The sequence below is a fragment of the Zootoca vivipara genome, chromosome 6 (genome assembly GCF_965207765.1).
Source record: "Zootoca vivipara chromosome 6, rZooViv2.hap1.1, whole genome shotgun sequence".
NCBI lineage: Eukaryota > Metazoa > Chordata > Lepidosauria > Squamata > Lacertidae > Zootoca > Zootoca vivipara.
The window spans coordinates 93,712,939-93,737,660 of NC_142589.1; the positions used below are offsets into that span (position 1 = coordinate 93,712,939).

Consider the following 24,722-nt stretch of genomic DNA (forward strand, 5'->3'; position numbering starts at 1 on the left):
GGGGGGGTTTGGAAGATGTCTCCCCCCTTTTTTTTCATAGCAGGTTTGCAGAGGGTGAGCCTGTGAGGGGGGGAAGCGCTGTAATAAATTGGGGAGGGTGATCCTGTGCTTGAATTTTGGGGGGGGGGCTGTAATTAATAATAATGACAACAACAACATGGAGATGCCTTCTGGAGAGTGATGGGTGAGAGTGAGAGGTGAGTGGATGAGGAGACCGGGGGGGGGGGTCCTGTTGAAGGACCCCTCCCTGCTTTTCTGTCATGGGGAGGGTATTATTGCGGTGGGGTGGAGCTGAGTGGGGTGCCTATGGAGTGGGTGAGGAGAAGGTTGGGGTTTTTTGCGGGAGGGGGGGGGATTTGAAGACCACTCAAATTTCCCAAACCAGGGATTGAGGGAGGGAGAGCGGGTGATTGAATACAATGGGAGAAGACGTCTGTTGTTGGGGGGGGGGCGCTCCTTAGAGAGAGTCTGATGGGGGGGCTATGGAATGAGTGGATGAGATGGGGAAGGAAGGAATTGGAGTCCTTCCCCCTCCCTTTCATGTGACAGATAGGCTATTAAGGGGGGGGGGGGCTTGCTTTAAGTTTAAGGCAATTGAGAGGAGTACTATTGAGGTATCCTTTGTAGGAAGGGAGGGAGGGAGGCTAGAGGTGGGGGGGGGAACACACACTTGGATTTTAATGTATTTAATCTTGTTCTTAAGTTGTGTTTTATTCAGTTGTTTTATATTTAGTGTTAGCCGTCTTGGCTGGGGAGGGCGGAGTATAAATAAAATTTAGTATTTATTATTATATGGGGCTTCGTGTAATGGGAGTGGGGTTCTGTTATCGCGGTCGCTCTTTGGTGGGAGACTGGACCTAATTGGGAATTCAGTGGGTGGGTTTTTTGGGGGGGAGGTGCCCACTCCCCAGTTTTATACACTATTTCTCTCCATTAAAAAGTTAAAAAAGGAACTCGTGTCTCATTTTACCTGTTACCCATTTTTCTCCTCTGCAACTGGGGGGGGGAGTCTGTGCTTTAAGGTAACAGAAGCAGGCTTAGTATTGGGGGGGGCTCTCCACTGGAGGGAGGCAGGTGGGTCACCCCACTTGCATTAGCAAAGAGGAGGAGGAGGGGCTTCCTTTCCTTTAACATAAAAGTGGAAGAGCTGGGGGGGGGGGAGAGCCCCGCTTCATTGCAGGGGGAGGTGTTGCATTTTTGGGGTGACTTAATAGGGAAGTTGGAAGTTCTCCTTCTTCCTATTAATTTCCCCCCATCCATAGACTAGCGAACCCCCATTTCTTTTGTGGCGAGGGTCAGATCTGTGTGTCTCTCCCCCCTTTTTCTCCCCTGCAAAAAGAGAGAATTGTGCGGGTTCTATGCATTAATGCAGTGGGAGGTTATGTACAATGGATAGCAGCTGGTGGAGGGCCTAATTAGGAAATTGAGAGTGGGGGGGGCTACTGCCCCCTTCCCATTTATTTCCCTACCCATAGTCCCCCCCCCCCCGGTGCCATTCGTTGGGTTCAAAGTGTCCCTTCTTTCTAGCTACAGAGGAATGGGAAGGGATCCTACAATTTTGGCTCCCCTGAAAAAGCTCAACATTTTAGCCCTGCACCCCCCAAAATGGGGCTTTCCTCCTCCCTAAAAAGCTCAACAGCTTAGACCTGAACCCCTAATAAATGGGGCTATCCTCCTCCCTTAAAAAAAGCTCAACAGCTTAGATCACTGCCGGTTTTTAACTCTGTGAGTAGATCACAGTCTCTTTATTTCCTGTAAGAAGCTGCCAAAATGTGAGGCTGCTTGTTTCTTTGTCCTTATTGCATTGATATCCCATCTTTTGAGGAGCTCAAGGTGTGTCCCCCCCTCACAGCTACCCTCTCTGTAGGCAGACAGCTAAAGATTGGCCCAAGTTCACCTCCTGAGCTTCAAGGCCAAGTGGGGAATTTGAACCCGGGCCTCCCCAGTTCCTAGTCCTACTCCAACCCCTGATACTGTATCTCCAATTAGGGCCGGGGAGATACCCCGGAGCAGGAAAATTACAGAGAGCTGCTGCCAGCCAGTGTAGAAACTAGTGAGCTTGGTGAACCAGTGGGGTGACTGTATAAAGCTACTTCCTGTTTTAATCGGCCCCTTTGTTCAGAACCTTGTGGACTAGAATCTTGCTTCATCTCTAGGGGAATGGCCATAGTTTCTTGGATGGAGTTCCCATTTACTCCCATTCCATTCTGACTTGTGGGTTTGGAGTGTTTCAATTTTTTTAAAAAAAAAATTGCTGGAGTTGTTTCTTTTTTTTCCTGCTACGAGGAGCCCTCCTCGCTTTCCAAAATGTGTGTTCAGAATCGTGGTTGCCGGGGAAGAGCCCTATCTTGGAAGCAGAGCATCTGCTTTGCCTGCACAAAGGTCCCATTTCCAATCCCTGGCCTCTCTAGGCAGGGCTTGGGATAGACTCCTGCCCACTTGGACTACTGCAACGCTCTCCGTGGGGCTACCTTTGAAGGTGACCCGAAAAATACAATAAATCCAGAATGCGGCAGCTAGACTCCCATCATGGCTAGCTAGCAGGACCCCAGTAGTCAGGGATGTTGGAGACCCAAGCTCTGCGAGAGGAACCCTGCTGACAAGACAGAAGTGCTGTTTTGGGGGGGCAGGGGGGCGGGTGTGGGGGGCTTTACCTGGTCCTGAATGGGGTCACTGTGCCCCGAAGGACCAGATGCGCAGCCTGGGAGTCATTTTGGACTCACAGCTGTCCATGGAGGTGCAGGTTAGTTCTGTGTCCAGGGCGGCTGTCTGCCAGCTCCATCTGGTACGCAGGATGAGACCGTTCCTGCCCGCAGACTGTCTTGCCAGAGTGGTGCATGCTCTAGTTATCTCCCGCTTGGACTACTGCCATGCACTGTATGTGGGGCTACCTTTGAAGGTGACCCGGAAACTGCAATTAATCCAGAATGCGGCAGTCAGACTGGGGACTGAGAGCGACCGCCGAGACCACATAACACCGGTCTCATAATAACAACAACAACAACAACAACAACAACAATTTATTATTTATACCCCGCCCATCTGGCTGGGTCTCCCCAGCCACTCTGGGCTGCTTCCAACAGAAAAATACAACACAATAATCTATTAAACATTAAAAGCCTCCCTGAACACGGCTGCCTTCGGATGTCTTCTAAAAGTCTGGTAGTTGTTTTCCTTTTTGACATCTGTTGGGAGGGCGTTCCACAGGGCAGGCACCACCACCGAGAAGGCCCTCTGCCTAGTTCCCTGCAACTTGGCTTCTCGCAACGAGGGAACCGCCAGAAGGCCCTCGACGCTGGACCTCAGTGTCCGGGCAGAACGATAGAGGTGGAGACGCTCCTTCATGTATACTGGACCAAGGCCGTTTAGGGCTTTAAAGGTCAGCACCAACACTTTGAATTGTGCTCGGAAACGTACTGGGAACCAATGTAGATCTTTCAAGACCGGTGTTATGTGGTCTCGGCGGCTGCTCCCAGTCACCAGTCTAGCTGCTGGTCTTGAAAGATCTACATTGGCTCCCAGTACGTTTCTGAGCACAAAGAGTTGGTGCTGACCTTGGAATTCCAAAACAGGCCTAAAATACCTGAAGGAGCGGCTCCACCCCCATCGCTCAGCCCGGACACTGAGGTCCAGCGGCGAGGGCCTTCTGGCGGTTCCCTCCCTGCGAGAAGCGAGGTTACAGGGAACCAGGCAGAGGGCCTTCTCGGTGGTGGCGCTCTCCCTGTGGAATGCCCTCCCATCAGATGTCAAGGGGATAAACAACTACTTGACTTTTAGAAGACACCTGAAGGCAGCCCTGTTTAGGGAAGTTTTTAATGTTTGATGTTTGATCATGTTTTTAATATTCTGTTTGGAGCCGCCCAGAGTAGCTGGGGAAACCCAGCCATATGGGCAGGGTATAAATAATAAGTTATGATTATGAAACAGGAGAGCCGCTGTCAGTCAGTGTACTGAGCTAGAGCATAGTTAAGAGCACGGTGCTGTTGGTGCCAAGGTTGCAGGTTCAATCCCTACATTAGGAAAGCTGCATATTCCTGCATTGCAGAGGGTTTGACTGGATGACCCTCGGGGGTCCCTCCCAAGTCCCAAATTGCTGTCTTAATGTGCTCCTTCCTTTTTTCCACTCTCCCCCCCACAGCACTCCCTGGATCACCTGCTCCCCATGAACATCGGGGCGTGAGGCTGTTATAAGGCACGTGGCTTCCCCTCTCTCCTGTCCCCCGCGCCCCTTGACCACTTCCGCCATGGATCAAGACTACGAAAGACGCCTTCTCCGCCAAATCAACATCCAGAATGAAAACATGATGCCTTGCGTAAGTCTTGGGCAAAACACTACTAGGCCATAAGGGTAAAAAGGTAAAGGGACCCCTGACAGTTAAGTCCAGTCGCGAACGACTCGGGGGTTGCGGCCGAAGGAGCCAACGTTTGTCCGCAGACAGTTTTTCCGGGTCATGTGGCCAGCAGGGCTAAGCCGCTTCTGGCGAAACCAGAGCAGCGCACAGAAACGCCATTTACCTTCCCGCTGTAAAAGTAAAGGGGCCCCTGACCATCAGGTCCAGTCGTGTCCGACTCTGGGGTTGCGGCGCTCATCTCGCTCTATAGGCCGAGGGAGCCAGCATTTGTCCGCAGACAGCTTCCAGGTCATGTGGTCAGCATGACAAAGCTGCTTCTGGCGAACCAGAGCAGCGTACGGAAACGCCGTTTACCTTCCCGCCGGAGCGGTCCCTATTTATCTACTTGCACTTTGATGTGCTTTCGAACTTCTAGGTTGGCAGGAGCTGGGACTGAGCAACGGGACCTCACCCCGTTGCAGGGATTCGAACCGCTGATCTTTCGGTCGGCAAGCCCTAGGCGCTGTGGTTTAACCCACAACGCCACCTGCATCCCTTACTAAACCATAGGTTACCTAAATACAATCCTGGCAGCAACAACACACAACGCAACAGGCTGTTTTTGACGGTTTAACTTCTGTTTCAAAAACAATTCAACATATAATATCTCGCAATGTGTAATTCCACAGACCAACACATCATGCAAACAGAACATATCCCGAGAAATTAAAGTCCAGTGGATGGTCAGGAGATAAAAGTCCATTCAGTTCCTAAATTGGCATGATGGCATTAACCACAATATTGTATGCTTATCTTATCAATATGGTATGCTTATCTTGTCTTATGGTGTGGCCAAAGAACAGGCGTAGGCAAACTCTGCCCTCCATATGTTTTGGGGCTACAATTCCCATCATGCCTGACCACTGGTGCTGTTACCTAGGGATGATGGGAGTTGTAGTCCCAAAACACCTGGAAGGCCGAGTTTGCCTATGCCTGCCCTAGAAGTCTTCCTAGGGGGGGCCCTCTGTACCCGTTTTTGCCTGGCTGGAGATGTGTCCCTGAGCTCTGATAATGCCTCTTCCTTCCCTGGGTGTGGAGCAGAGGGGTGTGTAGAAACTTGCTTCCCGCACCCCCCCCCCGTCATCACAGCCGCACAAACCTCGCTGTGGCACCCCTGAGCCGGTAAGCCTGCCCCACATCGCAGGGCTGTAGCAGGGTGAGAGGAGAGACCAAGAGGAGTCGGTGTTTAGAGCACAAGCCTTTCCTAGAATATTTGAAGAAGCATTAGAGTTAATGTGCAAATAGGATTTGAACAGTAAACAGCAGCGGGACAATATTTCTAAGCTAGGATAAAGAGCAAGGGCCAGCAGACTTTTTCAGCAGGGGGTCGGTCCACTGTCCCTCAGACCTTGTGGGAGGCCGGACTATATTTTTATTTCTATGCCCCACAAATAACCCAGAGATGCATTTTAAATAAAAGGATACATTCTACTCATGTAAAAACACGCTGATTCCCAGACTGTCCGCAGGCCGTATTTAGAAGGCAATTGGCCGGATCTGGCCCCCGGGCCTTAGTTTGCCTGCCCATGATAGAGGAATGTTAGGTATAATATGTAGCAGGGTATTGGGAAATCAGGAAACCATGGAGGGCAGAGTGGATTTGATATAAATCAAGTCGATTTAAATCGCTAGTCAGTAAGAATTGATTTAAATAAATCAAAATTACAGAAAGACTCGTTCTTGCTGGTATCATCTTAATATTAACAGATCAAATGAAGGTTTCATTTTTGGAATGATAAATTTTCAGAGTAGTTTTTACAGGTCTGTCAGAAATTACTGATTTGGTTATAATACTAGACATATATAAGAAGATAATTATGACATCATTGTGAGGTTTAATAAGTTAATGGTTTATATCTGGACAGCTTTTCTGCTGTACTCTATTGGAAGGAGAAAAAAAATCATTTCTTTAAAAACAATTTAAACTATTTATTTAAAACAATAACGTTATAGCATATGTAGCCATGTTTCTTAGCTGACGTGGTTAAACAATAAAAAAGAACAACTGAGTTTCAGCACACATGAAAAACTTAAAACAAATCTTATTTCCTGATGAATAGCCTTTGGACTGTAATGTAACTTAAATAGAGAATCTATAGAAATATTTCCTCCCAAAAAATCTTTTAAAAAATCGATTTAAAAAAATCGATTTGAAAAAAAAACTTGATTTTTATCCACCCTGGGCTGTAGTGAGGACAGAATGAAGAAAAAGAAGAACTGTGCCTTCCAGTTTGTGTTTCTCAGAAGGCGGGTGGTGGAGGGGGGGTTGGGTTAGAAAAGCAGTAAATCTAAAAGTTTAAGAAACTCCGTTCCAAGTTGAAATGACAGCGGTCTCTCTTCTGATGACGAGGTTGTGTTTCTCTGTTGCCTGATTTCTCACCCCGCCACCCACAAATTGCAGGTTGCCGACATGAGGAGGACCCTGACGCCTTCGAATTCCCCCGTGTCGTCTCCCAGCAAGCACGGTGACAGGTTCATCCCATCCCGGGCCGGGGCAAATTGGAGCATCAGTTTCCACAGGATAAACGTGAGCGTCACAAGGAAGCCCCCTTGGCTGTGTTTTTTTCTTCTTCTTTTTTTCTTTTTTACAGTGGTACCTTGGTTCTCAAACTTAATCCGTTCCGGATACATCTTATTTTATAGTACAGTATATTCATTGTTGCTTTCATTTTATGGATCCATGGTCTCGTTAAATGGAAAAAAATCATGTCAAATGGCTGTTTTAGGGGTTGTTTTTAAAAGTCTGGGACGAATTAATCCGCTTTGCATTGCTTTCTCTGGGGAAGCCCGCCTTGGTTTGGGAACGCTTTGGTTTTGGAACGGACTTCCGAAACGGATTAAGCGTGAGAACCAAGGTACCACTGTACTAGAGGTTGCAAGTGTGGAGAGGTTTTTTTGTTTTTGAGGCTTTTTCAGTTCATTTGTTTCTGTGACTGGAACCCAGTCCAGCTACTGATTGATTGTGTGACTGCAGAAATGGATGAAAGCTGTTCCAAACAATGACTGTCATCAGTGCAGGTATGAAAAAGATTTAATTTTCATTTTTATCATCTACAATACTGTCTATTTTATAGTACAGTACATTGATTATTGCTTTTCTTTTATGGATCCATAGTCTCGTTAGGTAGTAAAATTCATGTTAAATTGCTGTTTTAGGGCTTGTTTTTTACTGATGCCCAGGATGTCAATATTTATTCTTGCCATCTCATTTTTTACCACATCCAGCTTACCATTATCCATGGTTTTTACATTCCAGGTTCCTATGCAATATTTTTCTTTACAGCATCGGACTTTCCTTTCGCTTCCAGGCATATCCGCAACTGAGCAACCTTTCGGCTTTGGCCCAGCCGCTTCATCAGCTCTGAATCTACTGGTACTTGTCCTCCGCTCTTCCTCAGTAGCATGTTGGACGCCTTCCGACCTGAGGGGCTCATCTTCCAGTGTCATAACTTTTATATGCCTGTTGTCTTTGTCCATGGAGTTTTCTTGGCAGGGATACTGGAGTGGCTTGCCAGTTCCTTCTCCAGGTGGATCACGTTTAGTCAAAACTCTCCACTATGACCTGTCCATCTTGGGTGGCCCTGCATGGCATAGCTCATAGCTTTTCTGAGTTATTCAAGCCCCTTCGCCACGACAAGGCATTGATCCATGAAGGCATTGATCCATGAAGGGGATCAACACAAGAGACGACTCTACACATGGATATCACCAAATGGGCAGCATCGAAATCAGATTGATTATATTCCCTGCAGCCAAAGATGGAGAAGCTCTATACAGTCAGCAAAAACAAGACCTGGAGCTGACTGTAACTCAGATCATCAGCTTCTTATAGCAAAATTCCAGCTTAAACTGAAGAAAGTAGGAAAAACCACTGGGCCAGTAAGATACAATCTAAATCAAATCCCTTATGAATACACAGTGGAAGTGAGGAACAGGTTTAAGGATTTAGATTTGGTGGACAGAGTGCCTGAAGAACTATGGATGGAGGCTTGTAACATTATACAGGAGGCAGCAACAAAAACCATCCCAAGGAAAAGGAAATGCAAGAAAGCAAAATGGCTGTCCAACGAGGCCTTACAAATAGCGGGGGAGAGGAGGCAAGCAAAATGCAAGGGAGATAGGGAAAGATACAGGAAGCTGAATGCAGATTTCCAAAAAATAGCAAGGAGAGACAAGTGGGCCTTCTTAAACGAGCAATGCAAAGAAATAGAGGAAAACAATAGAATGGGGAAAACCAGAGATCTCTTCAAGAAAATTGGAGATATGAAAGGAACATTTCGTACAAAGATTACCATAATAAAGGACAAAAGTGGTAAGGACCTAACAGAAGCAGAAGACATCAAGAAGAGATGGCAAGAATACACAGAGGAATTATACCAGAAAGATATGGAGGTCTCGTACACCCCAGGTAGTGTGGTTGTGACCTTGAGCCAGACATCTTGGAGAGTGAAGTCAAATGGGCCTTAGAAAGCACTGCAAATAACAAGGCCAGTCGAAGTGATGATATTCCAGCTGAACTATTTAAAATTTTAAAAGATGATGCTGTTAAGGTGCTATACCCAATATGCCAGCAAGTTTGGAAAACTCAGCAATGGCCAGAGGATTGGAGAAGATCAGTCTACATCCCAATCCCAAAGAAGGGCAGTACCAAAGAATGCTCCAACTACCGCACAATTGCGCTCATTTCACATGCTAGCAAGGTTATGCTTAAAATTCTACAAGGCAGGCTTAGGCAGTATGTGGACCGAGAACTCCCAGAAGTGCAAGCTGGATTTTGAAGGGGCAGAGGAACCAGAGACCAAATAGCAAACATGCGCTGGATTATGGAGAAAGCTAGAGAGTTCCAGAAAAACGTCTACTTCTGCTTCATTGACTATGCAAAAGCCTTTGACTGTGTCGACCACAGCAAACTATGGCAAGTTCTTAAAGAAATGGGAGTGCCTGATCACCTCATCTGTCTCCTGAGAAATCTCTATGTGGGACAAGAAGCTACAGTTAGAACTGGATATGGAACAACTGATTGGTTCAAAATTGGGAAAGGAGTACGACAAGGTTGTATATTGTCTCCCTGCTTATTTAACTCATATGCAGAATTCATCATGCGAAAGGCTGGACTAGATGAATCCCAAGCCGGAATTAAGATTGCCGGAAGAAATATCAACAACCTCAGATATGCAGATGACACAACCGTGGTGGCAGAAAGTGAGGAGGAATTAAAGAACCTTTTAATGAGGGTGAAGGAGGAGAGCGCAAAATATGGTCTGAAGCTCAATTAAAAAAAAACAACTAAGATCATGGCCACTGGTCCCATCACCTCCTGGCAAATAGAAGGGGAAGAAATGGAGGCAGTGAGAGATTTTACTTTCTTGGGCTCCTTGATCACTGCAGATGGTGACAGCAGTCACGAAATTAAAAGACGCCTGCTTCTTGGGAGAAAAGCAATGACAAACCTAGACAGCATCTTAAAAAGCAGAGACATGACCTTGCCAACAAAGGTCCGTATAGTTAAAACTATGGTTTTCCCAGTAGTGATGTATGGAAGTGAGAGCTGGACCATAAAGAAGGCTGATCGCCGGAGAATTGATGCTTTTGAATTATGGTGCTGGAGGAGACTCTTGAGAGTCCCATGGACTGCAAGAAGATCAAACCTCTCCATTCTGAAGGAAATCAGCCCTGAATGCTCACTGGAAGGACAGATCGTGAAGCTGAGGCTCCAATACTTTGGCCACCTCATGAGAAGATAAGAATCCTTGGGAAAGACCCTGATGTTGGGAAAGATTGAGGGCACTAGGAGAAGGGGACGACAGAGGACGGGGTGGTTGGACAGTGTTCTTGAAGCTACCAACATGAGTTTGACCAAACTGCGGGAGGCAGTGGAAGACAGGAGTGCCTGGCGTGCTCTGGTCCATGGGGTCACGAAGAGTCGGACACGACTAAACGACTAAACAACAACAACAGGGCTTGTTTTGAAAAGTCCGGAACGGATTAATCCGCTTTGCATTGCTTTCTATGGGAAAGTGCTCCTTGGTTTTGGAATGCTTTGGTTTTGGAACAGACTTTCGGAACGGATTGAGTTTGAGAACCAGGGTACCACTGTATTTGTTTAGAAATTTTCCTCTGACTCTGACCACCACTGGTGTGTGGCTTTTAGGAAAACAACAATGACAACAACCCCCTATTATATATATAACAATCATAGAGTTGGATGGGACCCCCAGGGGTCATCCAGTCCAACCCCCTTCAATGCAGGAATCTCAACGGAAGCATCCATGACAGATGGCCACCCAACCTACAAGGAAGGAGAGCCTGCCACTGTCCAATGGAGTCCCATTTTGCTGTCCGGATCCCTAACGTTTAGCCGGGAATCTCCTTTCTTGTAACTTGAGACCGTTGGTTCGGCTCCCCTCCTCCGGAACCGGAGAAAACAGGGCTGTTGACGTGGGAATATTGAGAAAAGTTGCCTGCCCCCCCCACCTGTAATTAATATTCATCCTAAAACAGTAAATCTTAAAACAAATGGAAAATAAAGGTGGCGCTGTGGTTAAACCATTGAGCCTAGGGCTTGCTGATCAGAAGGTTGGCGGTTCGAATCCCTGTGATGGGGTGAGCTCCCGTTGCTCGGTCCCAGCTCCTGCCAACCTAGCAGTTCGGAAGCACATCAAAGTGCAAGTAGATAAATAGGGACCGCTCCGGCGGGAAGGTAAACGGCGTTTCCATGTTCTGCTCCGGTTTGCCAGAAGTGGCTTTGTCATGCTGGCCACATGACCTGGAAGCTATACGCCGGCTCCCTCGCCCAATAATGCGAGATGATCGTGCAACCCCAGAGTCGGTAACGACTGGACCTAATGGTCAGGGGTCCCTTTACCTTTTTAGAAGCTTTTGTCAGGTGAGCTGGGGTGGAAAAGGAGACCTCTGAAGGTTTAGGGCAGTGGTTTTTGACCCGTGTGCCGTGGCACCCTGGGGTGCCTTGAATGATGGTAAGGGGTACCGCGGGCAATACTGGGCAAACCCAGCCAGATGGGCGGAGTATAAATAATTTATTATTATTATTATTATTATTATTATTATTATTATTATTATTATTATTATTATTATTGGTCCCTCTTTCCTTCCCTCCCTCCTCTGATGCCCTCTTGAGTCTCTGCCTCCCAAAGCCTTGCACGGCGGTTTGTTGCAGCTGCCCTGGCTGCAAGCTCCCTAGGCGAATGGTGCCTCTGGGGCTGGCCAGGGGGTGCTTCCCAGGCCCCAGTAGGGCAGTGGCACCTATCTTTGGAGTGGGGTGGGGTGGGCAGGTCAAAGACCAGGGGTGGCAGCAATGGCTGCCCAGAGGTCTCCCAAGGAAGAGGGAAGAGGAGAGGAGGCTGAGGGAACCCTCCACAAAGGAGGGATGTGGGGCTGCCGGCTCTGCAGCCAAGGGGGTGACATAACTGGGCAGAATTATCGCAGAATAATTTGGTTGGTCAAGGGATCAGCGGACCCCAAAAAGGGGTCGAAAACCTCTGGTTTCTGAAAACTGATCACTGTCAAAACAACCATTCATTTTCTTTGCTTCGCAGGAAAACGAAAAGTCCCCGAGTCAAAACCGAAAAGCAAAGGACGCAACTTCAGACAATGGCAAAGGTAGACCTGAACACCTGCCTCTTAGAAATTATTATTATTATTATTATTATTATTATTATTATTATTATTATTATGCCTCTCTGTTGTGTGTTTGGAGAGGTTGCAAGGTTTATTTCCGTTCAGTGAAAAGAGGAGGGTCTCGCAAAGCAAAATTAACTGCCGTGTTGTTTTGGTTTAGCTTTCACGCGCTGCAGTCCATATCATCGCGGGAGCTTATGCCATAATGCAGGCATCCCCAAGCTTCGGCCCTCCAGATGTTTTGGACTACAGTTCCCATCTTCCCCGACCACTGGTCCTGTTAGCTAGGGAACATGGGAGTTGTAGGCCAAAACATCTGGAGGGCTGCAGTTTGGGGGTTCCTGCCATAATAGATTTCTTAGTCTCTATAAAGACTCACAAGACACCCCCCCCTCGCCCTGCAAAAGATTATCCCTTTAGTCCGTCTATCCTCATCTGACTCAGTACTCCTATTTGCTGTGGTTGTAACTATATTCCACCTTCCCATTTTGACTCTCTGCCACCCTATCTGCATAACCTAGCAATTCCAAAATATAGATGCACTTTTACCCTCGCAAGATTGAATGTCTTGCCCTCGGCTGGACTTGAGGGCGATTCCAACAGATGCCACACAAAAAACGCTTATGTCCCTGTGGAGATGGCAGTCCTGAATCGGTGGCGCATGCCCTTCTTCTGGCTTACGCTCTTTCTAAAGACTTGAGGAATGAGATGATCCCCCCTCTTTTATTGTCCATTCCGAGTCACCCAGCCACTGCCCCAGTGTCCTTTCTCTGGGCAGATCAAGAGGAGCAGGGGACAGCAAAGACTGCAAGGTTTTTAGCTGGGGCAATCAGAATAAGATCCACTATTTGTCTGTTGATTCAAAACCCTAAAGTGTGTTCTATATTGTTGTTGTTTAGTCGTTTAGTCGTGTCCGACTCTTCGTGACCCCATGGACCATAGCACGCCAGGCACTCCTGTCTTCCACTGCCTCCCGCATTTTGGTCAAACTCATGTTCGTAGCTTCGAGAACACTGTCCAACCATCTCGTCCTCTGTCGTCCCCTTCTCCTAGTGCCCTCCATCTTTCCCAACATCAGGGTCTTTTCCAGGGAGTCTTCTCTTCTCATGAGGTGGCCAAAGTATTGGAGCCTCAGCTTCAGGATCTGTCCTTCCAGTGAGCACTCAGGGCTGATTTCCTTCAGAATGGATAGGTTTGATCTTCTTGCAGTCCATGGGACTCTCAAGAGTCTCCTCCAGCACCATAATTCAATAATCGACTTTTATTTCTGTTTTTTGTATATCACTTCTTTGTTTTGTTGCTATGGCCGATGACTGGCGCAAATAAAGATTCATTCACTCATTCATTCATTCATACGTACTGCATTATCGCAACACGCCCTCTATGGGGCTGCCCTCGAGGACTCTTTCTATTAATGCAAGTATTCTTCCCGCGTTTCCCAGCGGATGGCCTTCAGAGGAAAGCTTCATTGGACAGTGTAAAGTAGAACAGGTGCTTCTTCTTTGGTTGTTGGAGCCAGGCTAGTCTCCCCCTCCCTGTAACGGGGGTCCCCAAAAGAAGTGGGGAGCAGCCTCCAAGAGTCCACCATTACTAACCCTGTGAAATCCTGCCTGTAATTCTTTGCAGGGCTCATCCTTCCTGGCACCATCTTAATATTTACAACCAGATGAAGGTTTCATTTTTGGAATAATAAATTTTCAGAGTATTTTTTTTAAAGTTACATCAAAAATTGCACTGATTTGGTTATACTATTAGAAATATATAGACAGGTAATTATGAAGTCATCGTGAGGTTTCATTAGGTTAACTGTGTATATCTGGGCAACTTTTCTGTTGTACTTTATTGGAAGGAGAAAAATAAACATTTCCTTAATGACAATTTAAACAATTTATTTAACCAAAACAATAACATTATAGCATATTTATCCACGTTTAACTGATGTGGTTAAACAATTTAAAAAAAGACTTAGACTGAGTTTTCGCACACATGAAAAACTTAAAACAAATCCTTATTTCCTGATGAATAGCCTTTGGACTATAATGTAAATTAAATAGAGAATCTATAGAAATATTTTAAGCATTTTATTTTAAAAATCTGAATCAAATAAAAAAATCCAATTCTTTTTTTAAAAAAAACCATTGATTTTTATCCACCATGATTCTTTGCAATAGTAAATGTTTTTGTCGTGTAAACGTATACCCTTGTGTCCAGATTATGGTGCTTTAAAAAGACTTTTTAAGCAAGGCAGGCACCTTGCATTTGTGTTTTTATTTTATTTTAAATGAGGCTTGACTTCAAGGTCCCCCGCTTCTCTCAACCCCGCAGATGGCCTTGCGTACTCAGCCTTGCTAAAGAATGAGCTCTTGGGCGCTGGGATTGAGAAAGTTCAGGACCCCCAGACAGAAGACAGGAGGCTGCAGCCCTCCACGCCGGAAAAGAAGAGCCTTTTCACGGTATTTGTTTTACATTTCATCTGCTAACTCTGAAGGGGCGCTCTGTAACCCCACCCTTCAGTCGAAAAACGCTCCCAGGTGGTCCAAGTGTACACTTCTGGACATGACCCAAAAGGAAAGAGACATGAGGAGGGTAGAGGAAAACAGGCCCATTCGTCGAAGACCAATGCTTTAGGCAGGAGTGGGGAGCCTGTATTCCTGCTGTATAATGGGAGTTGATGCCCCATAACATCTGGGGAGGCCACCGGTTAGCCACACACTCCATTCATTTGTTCTTTTCAAACTTATATTTCAAGAAATCTGCTAAGCGGCTTACGGACCTCAGCAAAAAATTACTTGTGCCTCATAGCCTCATGATTGCAGCAGGGGTTCGAACCAGATTAATCTTTGGTTCTCTTTCAGCTCTACAGTTCTGTGATAAGAGTATTATTAGGTTCTGGTTAGTTTCTGGGCTCAGTTCAAGGCACTGTTTTTGATCTGTGAAGTCCCAGAATCCGGGGACTTCCTCTCCCTAATTAACTGGGCCTTCTCGGTGGTGACGCCCTCCCATCAGATGTCAAGGAAATAAACTACCTGGCTTTTAGGAGACATCTGAAGGCAGCCCTGTTTAGGGAAGCTTTTAATGTTTGATGTTTAATCGTGCTTTTAATATTCTGTTGGGAGCCGCCCAGAGTGGCTGCGGAAACCAAGCCAGATGGGCAGGGTGGTAGTAGTAGTAATAATAATAATAATAATAATAAATAATAAATAATAAATAATAATTACTATTATTTATGCCCCGTCCAAAAATACATTAAAACATCAGTCATTAAAAACTTCCCTAGTAAGATAGTTGTTTATTTCCTTGACATCTGATGGGAGGGCGTTCCACAGGGCGGGCGTCACCACCGAGAAGGCCCTCTGCCTGGTTCCCTGTAACCTCACTTCTCACAGGGAGGGAACCGCCAGAAAGCCCTCGGTGCTGGACCTCAGTGTCCGGGCAGAACGATGAGGGAGGAGACGCTCGTTCAGGTCCACAGGGCCAAGGCCGTTTAGGGCTTTCAAGATCAGCACCAACACTTTGAATTGTGCTCGGAAACGTCCTGGGAGCCAATGTAGGTCTTTCAAGACCGGTATTATCATTATTATTATTCGACCCTTTGCTCATCACTCAAGGCCCTTTGTGGGCTTTTTGATGGAGATGCATAGGGTATTGACAGGGCCTTCCCAGTGGTGGCTCCCTGCTTGCAGAAGGCCATCCCTGGGGAGGCACGCCATGATTGCCATCATATCTTTATAGGCACCAGGCAAAAGAAGAAGAAGTTCCTTTTTTGCCAGGGTTTTGGAATTTCATAATCTGTGGTTCCCTTCTGTCAGTGGGATGCCTTAGTCCTGCCTTTTTAATACATGATTTTTTTATTTTTTTAGAACTGTTTGAGCTTTATGTTGGGTTTAATGTGTGTGCTGCCTTCTCGCCCGTCCAGTACTCCCTCACCACGAAACGCTCCAGCCCAGACGACGGCAACGAGGTCTCCCCCTATTCTCTCTCTCCCGTCAGCAACAAAAGGTGTTTTTTTAAAAAATATATATTTTTTATTGAATTTTCCACTTTAGCCATCCAATCATATCACATTAAATATTCCAAATTATACGGATGCATATCAATTAATTCAAATATTCTTGTCAGCAACGAAAGCTTGGGCTCCCCTTTTAGCGAAGTGTTGGAGGAAAACAAGATTTTCCGGGGGAGGGGGTTAAGGGTGTTATAAGAAAAAAAACTGTTCCCTTTCCCTTATCCTAGAGCTTGTATAGAGTCCTTAAGTAGGTTCCCTATCGGAAGGAGAAAATAACAGAGGCCAAGCAGAGAATATTGAAAAGCAAAGCAGTTAGTAAGCCTGATCTTTATTAAACTGTTGCAACAGGGTCTCCCGCTCACCCCACACAGGGAGGGAGGAGGGGAACCCTGAACATTGATGTGCAAGCTCTTATATAGACTTTTGAAATTGCCTCCCCTATAGCTGAAGACCACCCCTAAAAAGCATCATACATACATCACAGAAAGAGGGGGTCCCCAGCAGAAATTTGAGTGTGTTGCTTCTCTCTTGTCTGCCAGGATACCTGATAATAATGCCTTATCTGGGTAGCCAGGCCATTCCTTGGAGATGGTAAACACTTAGTTCCTGAATCTCTTATGCATATTGAGAGTGTTCTCAGCTTAACAGATACTTGCCAGACTGTATTTGAAAAGGGAGGTTTAAGACCCTACACAGTCCAAAGACAATTGGAACAGCTTTTCCCATTTCCTTCCTCCTTGCAGAGAGATAGTTGAGGTCCATTTGGGAGAGTCAAAATGGCTTCAGGATTGCTCTCCTGTACTATTTCAGACACGTGGTTGATATACTTATGCATGTGTTTGCCTTGTACATTTATGAACAAGGTACATGTATACACACACACACACACCCCTATATACCTTAAAAGTAAAGGTATCCCTGACCGTTAGGCCCAATCACAGGCGACCCTTGGGTTGCACACTCATCTTGCTCTATAGGCCAAGGGAGCCGGCATTTGTCCGCAGACAGTTTCCGGGTCATGTGGCCAGGATGACAAAGCCGCTTCTGGCGAACCAGAGCAGCGCACTGAAACGCCGTTTACCTCCCCGCTGGAGCGGTACCTATTTATGGTATCTACTTGCACTTTGACGTGCTTTCAAACTGCTAGGTTGGCAGGAGAATTCCTATAACCAGGGGCTCCTCAGATGGGTTGTCCCCTCTCAGTTACTCTGTTGGGCAGGTAGAAGTAAGGTCCAGGGTCCTTCAGGGACTCGACCACCGAGATCACCCATGGGAGCGTCGCTGATCTCTCCCTGAATTATTGAAGCTCCCTTTGACAGCAATGGGAAACCGAGCTTTTAGTGTCGCTGGCCCGGTCCTGTGGAACCCTCTGCCACAAGATATTCAGCGGGCGCCTTCTGTGCCAAGTTCTTTGAACGCTTGCTGGAAACTGTTCTGTGCCCGCAGTTGGAACACATCTTTCCACAGTGCTTAATTGAGGCCTGTTTTTAACTTTGTACAGTGTTATCGATTATTGTTTTTCTCCTTCCATTGAAGTGCAGCGGAAACGCTGTCCAAATATAAACAGTCAACTTATTAAACCTCACAAGAATTCCATAATTATCTGTCTTACGTATTTCTAATAGTGTAACCAAATCAGTGATTTTTGCTAGAACTCTAAAAACAACAACCCTACAACAAACCCATGATTTGAATTGTGATTTAGATCGATTTGATTTAGATCGATTTGATTTAAATCAAATCCACCCTGTTTGGAAGGAATAATAATGCTTGCTCCCTCTTCACACCACCTGCTTCTTCTTCCTCTCCCCCAATTTCCCACCCGGCCGAAACAGCCAGAAGCTGCTACGGTCTCCTCGGAAGCCCACGAGGAAAATCTCCAAGATCCCGTTCAAAGTATTGGATGCCCCGGAACTGCAGGACGACTTCTACCTAAATCTGGTCGACTGGTCGTCCCTTAACGTTCTCAGTGTCGGCCTCGGAACCTGTGTCTACCTGTGGAGTGCCTGTACCAGCCAGGTAAAGTCGAGTATGTGTGTGTGTGTGTGTGTGTGTGTGTGTCTCCCGTTCTTATTTTCTTACGATACGAACAGGGCCGGATTTAGGTTTTACGAGGCCCTAAGCTCCTGAAGGTAATGGAGCCCTTTATAGGTCCAGCTGTCAACAACAAATGGTTGCTGTTTTTTTGTGTTGAATATATGCTGTATGATAATTGATGGACCTCATAGGTATCTCAAGCCACTTGCACATCACAAAATATGTATTTTATCAAAGTAATGGTTGAACTGAAATACAATTATATAAATACAAGGTACCACTGTATACAGAAATGAGCAAACCAGTGATATTTTAGGGAGCAGGCTAGCAGGCAGGGCCCATGACTTACATCATAGGAGCCTACACAACACAAAACAAAACACTGTTGTTGTATGTACCGATAGGTTTTATTTTTTATTTTTATCTTATATTTTGGAAATGTACATCCAGTCCCCCCCCCTTTAAATTTTCTGGAGGGGGGGGCAAGACAGTGGGGCCCTAAGCTATAGCTTGTTTAGGGTATACAGTACGTTAATCTGCCACTGGTTATTTGGGGGGGGGGGACCAGCTATTGGAAGAAAAACCCGCCTTTTCCAGAGACATGGTGTTGCATAACATCAGAATGCCTGCTTCACCTTTGCCTTCCTTTTACCTCTTTTGAATTGACCTTTTAACGGGAGGCCTAATAAAATGTTCCAGCCCTCGGTCGAGTCTGCCTGTTTCTTCTCTGCGTGAGTCCCTGCTCCAGAGGCTTTGTAGAGGGAGCATGTCCCCAAATAGCGACTCCTGCCTAAAACATGAGGGTTCTTCCCGATAGCAGATGAACCGTGTGCGGGGTGTGTGTGTGTGTGTGTGTGTGTGTCCAAAAATAAGACACCGTCTTATATTTATTTTTCCTCAAAAAAAAAAACCAACAAAAAAACCACGGTGGCTTATTTTCAGGGGATGTCTTATTTTTTTTAATTAAGTATGGTACAGTTTAACCTACAAGGTTAAACTGCCTATCACTATGGCTTATTTTCGGGGTATGGCTTATTTTCGGGGTGTGGCTTATTTTTGGAGAAACAACACACACAGAGAGAGACAGAGAGAGAGAGAGAGTGGAACCTAGGTTGTCGAACGTAATCCATTCCAGAAGACCGTTTGACTTCCGAAACGTCCAACAACTGAGCCGCAATGGGCGCCCAGAAGATTCCATTGAGAAAATTGAGAAACGCACCTTGGGAGCCGTTCGACATGTTTGAAAACGGAAGCAATTACTTCCACGTTTTCAGCATCTGTAAACCGAAACGTTCAGCTTCCGAGACACTTGAATACTGAGGTTCCACTGTATATATATTTTAATGAAACCTGCTTAGGCGCGAAAGTGTTTCCCCCCTTTTTAATTTTCCAAAATAAAGAAAAGGGCATTTCTAGCAGTTGGTGGGCCATTGGGCCTGATCTAGCAGGCAGGCTCTTAATTATTCTTATTCTTATGGTCTTAGGCAGGCATCCCCAAACTTCAGCCCTCCAGATGTTTTGGACTACAATTCCCATCTTCCCCGACCACTGGTCCTGTTAGCTAGGGATCATGGGAGTTGTAGGTCAAAATATCTGGAGGGCCGCAGTTTGGGGGTGTTAGGCTTCCTTGCTGGGGAAAAGGTTGCTTGTGAGAGGCCTACAAAGTCAGCGGCCCCTCCTCCTCCTCCCTCTCCCAGTGCCCTCTCCTTTTCTCATTCTTTCTTCCCTGTCTCCCCTCCCCTCTTTCTTCTTCCCAAGGTGACCCGGCTGTGCGACCTGTCCGTGGAAGGCGATTCAGTCACCTCCGTCGGGTGGTCAGAACGGGTCAGTACTCTGCTGGTTTTTCTGCCGAAGCGCAGCGTTTGCGAATTGTGGGCAGAGCTGCGACGCGAGGGTGGTGGAGCCTCTGGCCCCGGGACCAAATGTGGCCCTCCAAGCCTTTCCACCTGGCTCTCAGAGGTTCTCCTTTGCCACCTCCTCTCTTTCCGGGCCACCCCCCCCTTTTGCTTCGCAACCACCACCACCACCTCATCCTTTGCATCCTTTCTCCCCGATTAGGGCAACTTGGTGGCGGTTGGGACCCACAAGGGCTTTGTGCAGATCTGGGATGCTGCGGCTGGCAAGAAGCTCTCCATGCTCGAAGGCCACACGGCCAGAGTGGGTAAGGAAAGCGGGGCCAATGGCTGCGGGCAAGCACAACATGGAAACGGAACACTGATTTCCTAGAAGCCCTGCAGAAATAAGAATATGAATAGTCATTTATTACAGTGGTCCCTTGGTTCTCAAACGCCTTGGTCCTCAAAACAAAACACTGCAAACCCGGAAGCAAGTGTTCCGGTTTGCGAACTTTGTTTGGAAGCCGAACGTGCTCCGTTTTGAGTGTTATGCTTCCATTTTGAGCATTACGCTGAGGTCTGTCTGTTTTTTATATATATTGCATTTTTTGTATTTGCGGCTCTTTTTGTTTTGTTTTTGTGACTGTGTGGAACCCAGTTCGGCTACTGATGGATTGATTTTGTGACTGCAGTACATTGTTTATTGCTTTCATTTTATGGATCGATAGTCTCGTTAGATAGTAAAATTCATGTTCAATGGCTGTTTTAGGGGTTGTTTTTAAAAGTCTGCAACGGATTAATCCATTTCGCATTACTTTCTATGGGAAAGCGTGCCTTGGTTTCGGAACGCTTTGGTTTTGAAACCAACTTCCGGAACGGATTAAGTTTGAGAACCAAGGTACCACTGTATTTGTATCCTGCCCATCGGCAGGGCGGGAGCCACCACCGACAAGGCCCTCTGCCGGGTTCCCTGTAGCTTCACTTCTCTCAGGTAGGAAACCGCCAGAAGGCCCTCGGTGCCGGATCTCAGCGCTTGGGCTGAATGATGTAGGTGCAGACACTTCTCCAATGGGGAGACAGCCACATTTCACTGGGGAGAGCATGCAACACACGGAACTAACACCGAGAAGGCCCTGTCACGGGCAGCCTCAACAAGGCCTGTGTGTTGGAGGGTCTGAGAGTGATATCCGTTTCACTGGTGGTGGTTCTGCTGCTGCTAGCTTAACTGGGTGGGTCAGGGTGCTTGTGGGCATGCCTGTGACCTCACAGCAGCTCAGCCAATAGCAGCAAGGGAGGCTTAGCAAGCAGCGGGTGGTGTTTCTACAAATGGACATGCGGGCACTCGCTGATGTTGCCTGGGTGTTCAGTTTCCCTATGCCTGTTTGCATCCCTCCCTCCCCGCACCATTCATGCTCCAGGCGCCCTGGCGTGGAATGCGGACCAGCTCTCTTCCGGCAGCCGGGACCGGATGATCCTGCAGAGAGACATCCGGACACCCCCCCTTCAGTCCGAGCGTCGCCTCCAAGGCCACAGGCAGGAGGTCTGCGGGCTCAAGTGGTCCACCGACCACCAGCTCCTCGCGTCCGGCGGGAACGACAACAAGGTATAGTTGTCATGGAATTCTACTCAGTATTAACCCAGAGCAGATCCCAATGTATAAGTTAGCAGGGTAACAACTTAAAACATAAAAATTCCTTCAGTAGCACCTTAAAGACCAACTAAGTTTTTATTTTGGTATGAGCTTTCGTGTGCATGCACACTTCTTCAGATACACTGGAAACAGAAGTGTCAGACCCTTATATATATATATACAGAGGGTGGTGGGGGTGGGTGGGAATGGGTGATGGGCTGATGGGAGTGGTAAACCTGGGGACGGCTGTTAACGGCTGCTGATGGCTGCAATTAGTCCGGGGGGGGTGGTGGAAGCAAGGGCTGAAGCGCTAAAGAAAGCTTGATCATGCATAATGAGATAAGAATCCGATGTCTCTATTCATCCCAGGTGCCTCCATGGTTTTAAGCTTGGAAATGAGTTCCAATTCAGCAACTTTTCTTTCCAGTCTGTTCCTGAAATTTCTCTGTAATAAAACAGCTGCTTTGAGATCTTGTATAGAATGTCCTGGGAGATTGAAGTGTTCTCCTACTGGTTTCTCTGTCTTATGGTTCCTGATGTCAGATTTATGTCCATTTATCCTTTGGCGTAGGGTTTGGCCAAACTTAGTTGGTCTTTAAGGTGCTACTGAAGGAATTTTTTTATTTTGCTTCGACTCAGACCAACACGGCTACCTACCTGTAACTTAAAACATGTTGCAGGATTCCAAAAAAAAGTAGACCAGAGGCAATTGTATTTCACCCAGCAGAGCTTTACTGCTACTGAAGGCAAATGAGCATCACGGTCACAAATCCAGTACCTTCAGGATTGGCCCTGTCCATAAGAAATCCAGTTGCAGCAGACTTGACTTAACCTTACAATAACTCAAAATAAGTCTAAGCCTTAACACTAAGCATACAGTAACCCCACACCAGAAGGAAGAGAGATAGAAAGAGGAAGTGAAAACCCAGGCTCGTTCTGGCCCTACTTTTATACTCAGCATGACCTTGACAGGGAAAGGGAAAGGTGTGGATGCGAGTGGCGCTGCGGTCTAAACCCCTGAGCCTCTTGGGCTTGTCGATCGGAAAGGTTGGTGGTTGGAATCCCCACAACGGGGTGAACTCCCGTTACTCTGTCCCAGCTCCTGCAAACTATTAGTTTGAAAGCATACCAGTGCAAGTAGATAAACAGGTACCACTGTGGTGGGAAGGTAAACGGCGTTTCCGTGCGCTCTGGTTTCCGTCACGGTGTCCCATTGCACCAGAAGTGGTTTAGTCCTGCTGGCCACATGACCCGGAAAGCTGTCTGTGGACAAACGCCGGCTCCCTCGGCCTGAAAGCGAGATGAGCGCCGCAACCCCATAGCTGCCTTTGACTGGACTTAACCGTCCAGGGTCCTTTACCTTTTTTACCTTTCCCTTTACCTTGACAGGGAAACAGAACCAGTTTAAGCCAGCTGTCCTCAGCTTCTCAGAAGGAACATCACGAACCCTCTGCTTGTTTCTTTCACACAGAGAAGCTCCCAGGACCCTCTTGGATTAAGTAGAATAGGAATAGGATCTCTAGACATCAGGTGCAGACTGACCTAGTCGACGGCGCTTAAGCGAGGTGCCTGGCTGGCCTCCTCGGGGGGAGCGCATTCCTCGCAATGGCAGCTTTGTATCTGATAGGGTTGTCGGTGGGCTTTAAACACCAGGACACACTTTCTGGTGGCAAGAGATATTTGTGACAGCGGGATGGACCACCAGGGAAAGTGGGGGCCTCTCTCTTTGCTGGGGGCTTTTAAGCAGAAGTTGAATGACTGTTTGTCTAGGGCAGGCACCCCCAAACTGCGGCCCTCCAGATGTTTTGGCCTACAACTCCCATGATCCCTAGCTAACAGGACCAGTGGTCAGGGGAGATGGGAATTGTAGTCCAAAACATCTGGAGGGCCGAAGTTTGGGGGTGCCTGGTCTAGGGGTTCTTTGGCTGTAATTCCTGCCTTGTGGGGGGTCCCTTCGGACTCTTTCTTTTATATTAATTAATACTTTTTTATCAAAATAATTTATATAAAGAAATAAAGTGGTACAAAGGGGGAAAGGGGGGAGGAGAAGAAAAGGTGTGTATAAGCACAAGAGGCTCGGTGTTTAGACCTCAGCGCCACCTGCTCCCAATAGAATAATAATAATAATAATAATAATAATTAATAATTTATTATTTATATCCCACCCATCTGCTTGGGTTTCCCCCAGCCACTGGGCGGCTCCCAACAGAATATTAAAAACACGATAAAACATTAAAAACTTCCCTAAACAGGGCTGCCTTCAGATGTCTTCTAAAAGTCAGGTAGTTGTTTATTTCCTTGACATCTGCTGGGAGGGCGCCACCACCGAGAAGGCGCTCCGCCTGGTTCCCTGTAACCTCGCTTCTCGCAGGGAGGGAACTGCTAGAAGGCCCTCGGGAGGAGGACCCCGGTGTCCGGGGCGGAGGCTCCTTTAGCTCTACTGGGCCGTTTAGGGCAGGCACCCCCAAAATCGGCCCTCCAGATGTTTGGGGACTGCAGTTCCCTTCATCCCTGACCACTGGTCCTTTTAGCTAGGGATGATGGGAGTTGTAGTCCCAAAACATCTGGGGGGCCGAGTTTGGGGGGGGGGGCTGGTTTAAGGTTTTCAAGGTCAGCACTAACCGTTTGAATTGTGCTCGGAAACATCCTGGCAGCCAATGTAGGTCTTTCAGGACAATGACAAAAGCCACCCTCGCAAACCCCGCAGCCCCATTACCGCCACCGGTGACGGATCCCCCTCCCTTCCCTTGCAGCTCCTCGTGTGGAACCACTCCAGCCTCAGCCCCGTCCAGCAGTACACAGAGCACCTTGCAGCCGTCAAGGCAATCGCCTGGTCCCCGCACCAGCACGGGCTGCTGGCCTCCGGCGGCGGGACGGCGGACCGCTGCATACGTTTCTGGAACACGCTGACCGGGCAGCCTCTGCAGTGCATCGACACTGGGTCGCAAGTCTGCAACCTCGCCTGGTCCAAGCACGCCAATGAGCTGGTAAGGGAGCTCTCGTCCCCTGTGTGCATCCCCCCATCCTTCGCCTGCCCATCCCCTGGAAGACTGGCACATTTCTTTCCTAGTAACTTATGTGGGTTTATTTGGCACGCTGCTTTATAATAATAATAATAATAATAATAATAATAATAATAATAATAATAATAATTTATTATTTGTATCCCGCCCATCTGACTGAGT

The 24,722-nt window shown here is 47.2% G+C and overlaps 1 protein-coding gene across 4 annotated transcripts in view; it reads left to right on the forward strand.

Annotated features, from left to right (window-relative positions):
• Nucleotides 1–24,722, forward strand: part of FZR1 (fizzy and cell division cycle 20 related 1) — a 32,170-nt gene that overhangs the window by 525 nt on the left and 6,923 nt on the right. For 2 of the 4 annotated variants that reach the window (XM_088673076.1, XM_088673077.1), the window contains exons 2-12: nucleotides 4,139–4,313; nucleotides 6,793–6,918; nucleotides 7,648–7,764; nucleotides 11,948–12,011; nucleotides 14,355–14,482; nucleotides 15,946–16,028; nucleotides 17,871–18,054; nucleotides 19,831–19,896; nucleotides 20,131–20,233; nucleotides 21,326–21,510; nucleotides 24,291–24,524. In XM_088673076.1, the coding sequence (XP_088529202.1) occupies nucleotides 4,245–4,313; nucleotides 6,793–6,918; nucleotides 7,648–7,764; nucleotides 11,948–12,011; nucleotides 14,355–14,482; nucleotides 15,946–16,028; nucleotides 17,871–18,054; nucleotides 19,831–19,896; nucleotides 20,131–20,233; nucleotides 21,326–21,510; nucleotides 24,291–24,524 (1,359 nt within the window). In that variant the 5' untranslated portion in view covers nucleotides 4,139–4,244. The remainder of the gene's footprint in view (nucleotides 1–4,138; nucleotides 4,314–6,792; nucleotides 6,919–7,647; nucleotides 7,765–11,947; nucleotides 12,012–14,354; nucleotides 14,483–15,945; nucleotides 16,029–17,870; nucleotides 18,055–19,830; nucleotides 19,897–20,130; nucleotides 20,234–21,325; nucleotides 21,511–24,290; nucleotides 24,525–24,722) is intronic. The other 2 variants (XM_035119272.3, XM_088673078.1) reach the window with 1 other exon arrangement.